Source organism: Oreochromis aureus, linkage group 18, assembly GCF_013358895.1.
Source record: "Oreochromis aureus strain Israel breed Guangdong linkage group 18, ZZ_aureus, whole genome shotgun sequence".
In the NCBI taxonomy this organism is placed as follows: domain Eukaryota; kingdom Metazoa; phylum Chordata; class Actinopteri; order Cichliformes; family Cichlidae; genus Oreochromis; species Oreochromis aureus.
The window spans coordinates 14322487-14333988 of NC_052959.1; the positions used below are offsets into that span (position 1 = coordinate 14322487).

General features: G+C 38.8%; 1 protein-coding gene across 1 annotated transcript; it reads right to left on the reverse strand.

Moving 5' to 3' along the window:
* Positions 1-2957: 2957 nt before the first annotated feature.
* LOC116332866 (E3 ubiquitin-protein ligase RNF182-like) lies at positions 2958-4559 on the reverse strand. Its single transcript, XM_031755938.2, has one exon. The coding sequence runs from the start codon at positions 3819-3821 to the stop codon at positions 3198-3200; it is 624 nt and encodes a 207-aa protein (XP_031611798.2). The 5' UTR covers positions 3822-4559; the 3' UTR covers positions 2958-3197.
* Positions 4560-11502: the final 6943 nt, after the last annotated feature.

Consider the following 11502-nt stretch of genomic DNA (forward strand, 5'->3'; position numbering starts at 1 on the left):
GGCATCAGCTAATGCATGGTTTGCGAATTCACTTATCAGAACAATAAAAAAAACAGCTGCTGCTAGAAATGCATGTACGGATGCAAATATGTATATATACATATATGTATGTATGTGCGTGTATGTTTGCAGGTGTATGTATAACTTGTACATATCTTCCTTGTGTAAATGTAAATTTGTCATTGTGTAAATACTTACGCTATTGTGTACTTCACACACATGGAGAGATGCCAAACTGCCTTTCACTGTTCTTGTAACAGTGACAATAAAAAGCTATTCTATTCTATTCTATTCTAAAAGATCACATGACTTGATAATGTGGTTCATTCGTGTGTTTCACACACATAATAAATATATATGTGTGTTGTGTTTATTCTAACAGGCAGACATGTAAATGCAATAATCACCAACACTGGTTGACTTTTAAATGTCTTAAAAAAAATCAATTACTATATATTTATAAAAAAGAAACTTGTCTGCAATCTCATGTTTACACACCAGAGGGAGTTGCATCTCTTATGTGAGGGCCACGCATTGCTCTCCTGTTTCAACCTGACTTAGATGTTATCCCAAAATGCTGCATGTGAGATAGAGGCAGAGGACAGATAGGAGAGAAACATCTCCTGTGACTGCTAAAAAGGAACACGATGAAAGTGAAACGGTTAGATGAGCCGTGTGCGACACTTTGACCTGGACATTGATTTCTTCTCACTGTTCTTTAGAGTTTTTGCATGCTTGTTGGGCCATATGTTTTTACTGCCACTTTCTGAAAAATACGTGTACATGTGCACACAAAGCCACACTTTCTCCACCACATACACACAGACTTGGACTCACACAAGCGTGTGGTCACATGATGAGGCAAACTGCACACAGAAGGGTGATAATCTCACTCCTCGGGCTGTGTCTTTGAGGTCATGGCGGGACACGGACCGTCAGGGGGCAGATGCTACAAGTACACACACCACTTTCATCTGCTCTGTGAAATATGTGTGTCCAATGTGATAATGACACAGAGAAACACTCTGCACACACTTAAAACAAAATACAGGAAGAGAGAAAATGTATCCTGCAACTGTCCGTCTCTTTTGAGTGTCCACGGCGTCGAATCGCTGTTCCCTGGAGATTCACCTATTGTGTTCTTTATAATGTGATTCTTTCCCATCAGTGTGATTACAATGTGTTTACCTGCTACTTTAGTTATTCTGAATTCCTCTACTTCAAATCACAGATGAAGTATTTTAAATTCTTCTCAACTTTCTGTTACTTGTGCACATCAGAAACAGCACTTCTCATTTACAAAGGGTTCAGAATGTTAACCCTTTATTTAGCACGGGCCCGCCGGTGGGCCCATTTTACAAGCATTCTTGAATCGGTTACCATTTGAGTTAGAGACAAAATTCAAATGGTTTCTGAAAAATCTCAATTATTTTCTTTTTCATTTTACAACCGAAATTACAAATTAGGTCATTTAGCCTGTATAAATCGTAGTCAACAAAGGGTTAAGGTAAAAGAAGAAGCACAACTGCTTACAATTTGAACACTTATTGGTTATACATGTGTTTGATTTCTCAGTTGCAAGGTCACATGTTGTATGATCTATGTCAAAATCTGCTGAATCCTATGCAGCATTGTGTACGTATGAGCATTTGTGAGTGAGTTACAACCTTTTGCAGGTTAATTGTAGTGTTTTACTGCAGGTATTTCTGGGGAGATTTGTGAGAGCTTCAGGGCTGCAAAATTTAAAATGTTTGGACAAATACACCAAAACCCACCGAGCAAAACTGTGGAGAGAGTCATGACCTCAAAACCTGTTCCTTTTTGTTAGAGATGTTCCACTGTTTCAATCTGTTCTTTTAAAGGTAAAACTGGTAAACTAATAACCCCCGCCCCCCCAGCTGATAATGAAAATCTCTGATATGTAGTTGGATGTATAAGGATGAGGAGGGTGTGTGTGTGTGTGTGTGTGTGTGTGTGCTGTGTAGGGATTAGAGAACAAAAGGATCCTTCTCTGTCATCAAAGAGGATCTGCTCTCGACTCATCCCCTGCTCTGTAGCGACAGCTTTTTATTTTTCGGAGAGTGGGAGTGATGGCTGGAGGGAGGGTGGGAGAGTCTGATGGCAGGGGATGCAGATTTCAAAGTAATCTTTAACTTTAAGCCCCACAGTCCCCATGAAATGAAGCCCTCTGCCCCAGACACACTGTTGCCTATGGCTCCCAGTGGAAGCCTGCTATCCCTCTTCGTTTTTTCCTCCTCAGGCTTTTGTCATGGTGGCACTTAAGTGGCATTACTCACTGACCGGATGACCAAATGAAGGAGTTCCTTTGAGAGACCTGAAAGAGATGGATTTTAACTCCCGAGACCAGTGTCGCCTCTTAAAACAACACTAAGTGGATATAAATGCCTACTGTGTTACTGGGATTCAGCAAATACCACAAACCAAATGGAGTCATCTCCTTGATAAGGATGGATTTAATAACCCAAACCCAGTGCACTGAAAGTGCTGCTGTTCTTATGATATGTATGAGACACAGCAAATACATGCAACAAATCCACAAAAATCCAATAAAACACTTGCTCTAAAAGTGATCTAAACATGATTTTAATGATTTGATAAAGATAACTGAACCCCTATCAGGTTATTTAAGACAGCCAGGAGGTTTCCTGCACTTCCATTGTGCCATCACTTCAAAAAAACTACTTATTTAGGCCCCCAACCCCAAAGTTATTTTTCTCATCTTGTTAAGGCCCATGTCCCCTCAGGGTGACTGACCTGGGATCCCCTGCTGCTGCCCCGGCCCACCATGGGGAGTCAGTGTAATCACACAGAGGTAGTTTTAAGGTAAACGGGCAGAGAAGATAAGAATAATTCTGTCATGTCCCATTAGCTTTACTCATACAGCTGTTTCAATGCACCTTGGGACGTTAAGCTAAAGCCTGCTTTAGATTTGAAGTTATTATTAATGGCTCTGTTTAGTTAAAGAGTCCCAGTACAGCATGACAGTGTGGCAAGGAGTCTGGACAAGTTCAAACATAGTTTGTGCACCGTTTACTGATGTTATTACAATTATCCACAAACATACCTTTTACTAAAGTGCCATACGGGATTTATAATCACTCTGAAAAAATAAAATGATAACCATTTCCCTTTGAATAGTTCTCAACAGGCTGGGTTTCGTTGGTGTATCCGGGTGATCACGTGATATTGAGATAAACTGAGTCGCTTGCCTCGGTTTCAGGCTGATAAAGCATGCAGGCTAACCAAGTCAGTATGAGCGAGAACAGGGCGAGAATGCTGGCAACAGACAAGCAGACAGGGACGAGCGACCTGATGTGGCTGAGGTTATGCACAAAGACGAGGCCCAGAAACAGGAGCAGCAGCGTGGAGAGGAAGGAGAAGATGGCGCACACGCAACTGGTCTTGAACGCAACGTGTTTGCACGCCTCCCATCCGCTGTGGCCGGTCTCCGTGGAGGTCGCAGGAGAGGCGGGCGGACCCGGCAGCCTTTCCGCGTTTAATGAGTCCTCGGGCTCCTGCTTTTTGTGCGAGAGCTCCTCGGTGAGAGCTGTGTTGTCGGGGAGGTTGCGAACCCGACGTTCCGGTAAAGGAGTTCGCTGGCGACACACGGGACAAACGATTCTCCAGCCCCGACCCTCCCGGAAGTGCAACGTTTCGAGACATTCCAGGCAGAAGGTGTGGGAGCAGCTCAGCAGTTTGGGACTGTGGCGCTCCAAATCGAAGTAGTTGTAGCATATTTTGCACTCGCTTTCCTCCCCATGGACGCCTCCTGCACCGAGCGCCTCCGCCATGTTCTCCATTATTGGACCGCATTAACTGCTTTATTTGACAACACTGTCAGTACACCGAGGCTCACATTTCACCATCACACATAAGAGGATCTCCTGAAGTGGATCGCAGCACTGCAGGAAGGCAGTGTGAAGTGGAATAAATAATATTTCTGGTTGTGTTGAAATCGCGTTCCTTTCTGAGCATCGCCGTGATCTCAACACCGGAACTAACTGTTAAGCGAAAAAATATATATAATAATACTACTACTAATAAATCGATAGACATGGTCAAATTGATTTCTCCATTGGTCTCTGTCACCTGGCAGATTTGTCTCAAGCGTGAGTCACGTGTATAAGTTGGATCTAATAGGCCTATTTAACCGTATAATTAGAATTTAGCGCCCGCGGTGTCAGTAAAGGGCACCATGTGTTGATTCCTCTACATTTCAGCACCACATGCAGTGGACAGCGCCAAGCAGGATGATCAGCGGTGACACCTTCAGCTCGGCCCTGATCCGATGTTGTGCAACTTTTAGCTCAGAGAACACCACATGGGTTAAATACCAGCAGCCGGTTTAGATATTAGTGAATGTTGTTTTTTATTATCATGTTTAATATTATTAATAATTATAGCAATTCCTCCAGGAGACTCTCATGGAAATGGTTCTTTTTATTGCAAGCATAATGACTCATATTACAGTTTTAAACTTTTGTCCACCATAGTAATACAAGGAGTATCTGCTCAACTTACATACATTTACACCCTATTTGGTTTGTGTGGAGAAATATTATCATCATTATTTTATTTAATGAGAAATTATGAAATTATTTAATTGAAATAAAGTCAGACCACTGGTATGATGCACAAATGTGTGATGTCTGTCCTTAAAAGTTTTAACTCTCCATCCATAGTATGGATCTCTGAATATGGATTTAAAGTATAATTGAAACGTTTCAGTCAGGGGCGATTTTAGCCCATTTTTGGGGGTGCTTCAGCACCCCAAAATGAATCAAAGCACCCCAAAGATTTCTTACTTTTTTGACAATATTTGCTGTTTGTGTGACACACTACTAAAAATATAAAAAGCATACAGTACTTGGTTGAGACGGAACATTTTAACAACAAAAGTATAGATAACCCTCCCCTCCAAAATGGTTTGTTCCAGCTCGCCCCACTCTGGCTCTAGGGTCGTTGCTGCCAGAGCGATGGTAGCTGAGACCAGTGTTGCCAACAGCGACTTTGTCGCTATTTGAGCTACGGGTGCTGTAACGCAGTCAGTTCTTCTTTAATCTTTTACTCTTATGCTGTTTTGTGGATGTACACACACACAACACAAAAGTAACTCCACCAGAGTGCCAATTTCAGGTCACTTTTGCCGGTAGTAAAGGAGCAGGGTTGGATTGTGACATTAAAAAACAATAATTGCTAAAAGAAATTTAATTTGTAGTTCTAAATAAACTCCTAAATGCATTTAGGACGTTTTTTACTCATGTGAATGGAACATTTTTATCCAACTCTGGCTCTAGGTCGTTGCTAGCTGAGACCAGTGTTACCAACTTAGCGACTTTGTCGCTATATTTAGCGAGTTTTCAGACTAGCGACTTTTTTCTATAAAAGTCGCTAAAGACGACGTGAAAGCGTGTATCGCTTTTACTCTGAACAAGCTGCGGGTCTCCACCAGAGTGCCAATTTTGGAGTGCCTGAATTAAAACAGGACATATTAGCAGCATTTAACCTTCAGTTACTCTTTATGTAGTTAGATAGGAGTCATGTTTCTTTTAGCTGAAAACCTTACACCAGGTAACCTGCAGTGTTGAAAACGTGTTTTCCAATGATGTTTGCTACCGTACAATCCGTCCTACTCTGTAGTAAATTCAGCGACATTTGACCGTCCTGTTGCTCCCACTGAAATGTATACAGCCTATTTAAAATCTAAAACTTAAAATAGCCTGCTGTTGTTACCACTGTCCTGTTTGAAATGGATACTAACTAGCTAACTGACTGAATGCCCATTAACCTTATAACTCTTGTTGTGTGTGTGTGTGTACAGAGAGACAGCCAGGTTCAGAACAAATGATCCATCAATAAAGGATAATGTTGGATCAGTGTTTCAATATTTTATATCTTTTATTAGATGTTCATGTAAGACATTGAGAGAGGACTTTTCGTTAGTGATCTTAATAATTATTTTTTTCATATTAATGTAATTTTTCATCTAATTGAATACAATCTATTTGTGTATGATTGTCAGTCCAAAGAGGGAGTACAAGGTTACAGGTAAGAAAACAGACAGGGGAACAGTGACAGGCAAAACAGAAACTATTAAACTGCGAAGAAAAAAAACCACTATATTAAAAGCTGCTATACAGAATCTGCAAAACAAACTGGGTTGAAACATTTTGACCCTCTTTAACAACATTCCAACATAACACACTAAAACCTCAGCCAGTAATAGGTAGGCCAACTTTGGACTGTCCAGTTGTCTGTATGACTGCCGTACAGACTGACCAGTGTTTCTCAAACTTTAAGAAGCTACAGACTTAATACAGTTCATTTTTGCTCTCAACCAATATACCACTATGAAAGCACTGAAACTCAGGTAAACTTTTGGACAACACAAAATTAAATTATTCAAATTAGTTAAACTCATAGTACCATCTGCAAAATTACAAGTATTATTAAATTAGTTAAATTAGTATCTGCAGTTCATACATTGTACATTCTACCACGGGCAAAGTTGCCTCCATTTTATAGTTTTTATTAATATTTTGTAATAATTTATTCGGTTTTGGGAGTGTTTTTATGTATCTGTATTATATTATACATACACATTAAAAGTGAATCTCTGTCCAAAACATGCACTCAGTTTACTTCTTACTCACTATGAGCATCATTTAAATAACCTTTATCAGATTTGATGGTTTTGTTACAGACTTCTCAAAAAGTGTTTTGCTTTTCTTTCACAAATGTGGGATTAAATTGTGTTAAAATGTACAAACGGTGATGTCATGTTTTGTGACAAGGACCCAGGCAGAGAGACTTGTTGAATTTAAGAATCTTATGATTTAATAAATGACTTGCACAGAGATGGTAAAATTCTGATGACTGATAGCGGAGATGAAGACAACAGACGATAAGGACAGGGAGGAACAGTTTAAATGCACCAAGGAGACAGTCAGGGAACTCGGGACAACTGGAGACATTTAAGGATGCCTGGACTGACAGAGACAGGGAAGAAGTCTCATCGTGATGTGTAAAGTTTATCTTGCCTGGCTGGGCAGCTCTCTGGGTGCTCAGCACCCCCAAAGCTCTGATCCTAGAATCGCCTCTGGTTTCAGTGTCAGTAGAGTCATCTTAAAGGAATTCCCTGCCAACATAGATAAAGAAGATTACATGCCTTTTCCACACAGAAACTATGTGTTACATGTTAGGACAAGCTTCTGTCTTCAGGCTGTATCTTTTCACATGACAGCACACACACACACACACACACACACACACACACTGGTCTGCAGAATGTGTCGACGTACAATGGGCCCTCTTGTGGCGGAATCTATGCTGGCATGTTTAGTGAAAGCAGTGTTAATCTATATAAATGAACAACTTTACATGTAGTTAAAAGTTTTAACAGCGCGGTAATTAGATTATTAATAATTGTAAGGTAATTGTAAGCAGACATTAATGAGGACAGAGTTATGTTGGTTAGAATACACTTGCTAGTTATATCAGTGCTCCTTTATAAATCAGGTTAGTAAGACAAAAAGATAGCAATTTATATATAGGGGAAATAGTGAAAAACTTCATTCTAATCATGGATTTAATAATGATTGGTGTTTCGCTTTAGTGCCTGTATGATTCAGAAGTAAAGTGATTCATCAGTAAAATATATAAATGAAGAAATGTGTCAACACATAATGAGAAGGATTTCTGACAATAGAAATGTTAGTGCCAAGATTTTAAAACAAAAACATGCAAAATGCATATAATTGAACTCTTTCAAGCTCTGTAGCCCCCTGCACTGGGACTGCTCTGTATCTGCTTTTAATAAATCAGTAAAGGGGATGTGAAATACTAGGACTAAAATTGATTTAGCATTGTTCTCTTTTTCTCTTGCATCACACAGTTACACCTAAGAACGTAACACTGTAACTCATCACAGACTCATTCATTTAAGGCTGTTATCACACTCCGGTTCTCTGGCTTATGGTTGTTATTGGTCTTAAGCAGAAACATCAGTTGCTGTTTTTTTTTAAAGCTCAATCTGGCCCTGCGATGGAGAAAATGACATAGCAAAATACTTCTTGCAAATCATATTAATTATGGCAAAAGTCACCCGAGTGTTTCTCATCCAGAGAGACCAAGGTTGTTTGGCCCTCTTGTCGACTGAATTCATCCTGCATGTATTTTCAGGGAAATTAAGAAAAAGCCCTAGGGCTTGATGGCGTCTTGGGTTACTGCTTCAGAATATCTTTGACATATTTCTTCTTTTTTTTTTTTTTTTTTGCTGTACCTTAGAAAATAAAACTGAACTCAGAATATGTAATCCTTGAAGATGTGCAAAAATGAACAGATTATGGATAGGTTTCGCTTGTGTTATATATTTTGTGATTTTAAAACAAAAGCCTATTGAATGATGATTTCCACATCACACGTGTAAAACTAGTCATTGCTAATCATTAAAAAAATGTATATTGCACTGGATTTGCTTTGGTGAAGCAATAATACTGCTCCTGTGTATTGTCATAACACCAGATATCATCCCTCCCCCAAAGATAAACACACACACACACACACACACACACACACACACACACACACACACACACACACACACACACACACACACACACACTGAAGTAAGAGCACAGTGTATTACAGGTTAAATAATAATCTTACTGAAGGTGACAAATGATGGTTCATCATAGAAGTGTTTGGGTCTGCATTTACTCAACTATTAAAGCAACCCCGTATGCCCCGAGGTTGTATGGTTAACAAATGCTTTGCTTCTCTTTTTGTTTGTTCTCCCTCACCTAAGCTCACCTTATAGGTCTTTGTTATGATAACTGCACTCAGCGTGAGTTCCCACTGAAGTCTGGAGAGTCACACATATTTGATAAGATCAAACACACCAGAAAAACAGTGCCTCTTTTGGTTGTGCCTTGTAACAGTAACATCCAAAAGGCTGTTCCTCATTCTAACGCTGCTTAGATGTTTATCTAATAGATAAATTGGGTATTCTCCTAATCTGTTTCTCACTTTTCAGACTATGTCCGCTCATGTAAAGCTCTTTTAAATTTTCACCACTGAATGCTTGAAGCTTAAAAAAAGACAGGATGCCAAATATAAATCAGTTACGATTGATTTCGTCCTTATGAGAAATCACACACACACACACACACACACACACAGAAAAAGAAAAAGAAACTGATGCAGTCCACCTACACCACTCATTCTTTCGAGTCAAGCTCTATGCAGCGTTAACTCAAATCCAGTGTGCTGCATTTAAACGTTGGACGTAAAAATCAAAAATTTGAAAAATGCATCTTTTTATGGAATAAACAGGAAACAGTTAAATTCAGATTCAATTTAAATTGCTCATGAATAAAATGTGGTTTCAATGATATAATATCTCAGCTTAATTTCGAGATGTGGTCGTCATAACAAGTGAGTAAGTAAACTACAATTATGTGTTTAAAATATTAGGAAACCAAAAAACCCCCACCAAAAGAGTTGAAATAATGATAAACCCTTGCAGGCGTCTGCTTTACAGACATGTATTATTACGCTTAATTAAAAATTCCCACTCACAGCAGAGGCATGATTCTCTGAGGCCTAATAAAGGTTAAGCACATGCTGTTTTACAGCTGGCTGTTGTTTTAACACACTGAAATTATGATAGAAAGTCGATGAATAATCCAAATTAGGGTAATCAAGGTTATCAATCACTCTGCTTGTCAGGATAAGCAGTTACAGTTACAATATTTTTTTTAAAACTAAGGAACTGACTTTTTTTTAATGATTTAACCTTGTTAGTTCAGCAGTTGAGTCCCTATAGCTCATGGCCAGATTATCAGTTATAATTTAATTTCCTCCAGATGTCCACCTATATTTGAACTGATATTGTGTTAATCTCGACTATTATGCTGTAAGTGGCTTTGCAAAGAAAGGAGATTTTTCCAGCGCTGTGGTTCAGCAGAGGGTCTTATCAGCCAAGAACAAAACTGCCTATAGGTTATTAGGCAGCTATACTAACTTTATCTTTAGTGGAGACATAGAAGGTTATTGAGTTTCAGTAATGTGTATGATTCCAAAATATAGCCTCAAAAGACTCTGGCTGTGTATCTGCCAAGTAAATGCTACATGTTATTTAGTTTTGCGTTCATTTTGTTCTATATTTTTGATGCATTAGGTTCACCGCTGCCGCCACCACCACAGCACATTTCTGACTCAGCTTACCCCTCTAATTGATTTGACATGGTAGATCCAATATCCTTTTCATGATAGTCGAACTTTAGTATAATAACTTTCTATCTCCCCCATTCTGCTTTTATGGACGTATAATGTTTCCACATGTTCTGTGTCCATTGGATTTTTTTTAACACAGGGTCTTATAGAGTGAGTAAAGATATGTTGAGCCACATGCTGTGGGAGTGAAAGGACCAGAAAGATTGCACCAAGTTGGGATGTAAATGAAATAAGGATACAACAACCTCTGTGCCCCCATCCATTGTTTCTTCATTTAACAGTCAATAAATACATAAATTAGTTTATTATTAAATTAAATTAGTTTCATTTAGTTGAGATTTTCACAGTGCTCCTCAGGATCATCATCATGTTTAGGTAAATATTCACAAATATAACGGTGATCACTGCACTGCACTGTTTTATTTGCTGCACAGTGTCCTTGGGTGTTCTGAAAGGCGCTATTTTTAAATAAAATGCATTATTATAATTATTATTATTATTATTATTATTATTATTATTATTGCACAGAAAATGTAAGTTATGATGTTGCCTAATATTGTCTTGACCAATCAGTCATTCAATTCAGCAGACTGAGGCGTCCCATAAGCTCAGTCACCCAATGTGTATTCCTGAGGGGAACAGAAAAATAAATAAATAAAACCGCCTATTTATTGTAATTATTAAAACAACAACAACAACTCAAGCTTTAGAAAAATCAAGTGATCCAACATGTGGCTCAGGGTGTCCCTAATGGAGCATTTGCACGGATGTGTTACACTGCTCCATTGTTAAATTAGTGCAACTATTAAACGACAACAGAGTTTATTACAGTGTGTGTGAAGAAACTCGTAGAAAAAAAAAAAACCCCAACTAAACCCCCCCTTCTATAATAACAACACCAAGAAAATGTCCATAAAAATATGTATGCTATGTATAAATAAAGACATGTTTTTTTTGTTGTTGAAATAAGGTTATGATTAACTGTGTTAATATACTGTGGGCTGATTTGATTTTAAAGTACTCATTGCAAACTCTCAAGGTAGCAGAAAACTTACATGACTTCAAAAAATATCGTCAGATTTGATAAATCTAACCGCAGTCGTACTGCTTCTGTAGGCTAATCGGCTCGCGCTGTTCATTTGAGGCCCAGCAGTGGCATCATCATCTCAGCAGAGCCAGGAAAAAAAACTATTAATCGAACAGATCTGCTGAATTTGTTTTGTTAAGAGTTGCGCTCGCTGTGAG

Coding starts and splice junctions, on each gene's coding strand:
- LOC116332866 (XM_031755938.2), bottom strand. CDS start 3,821: ATGGAGAACATGGCGGAGGCGCTCGGTGCAGGAGGCGTCCATGGGGAG.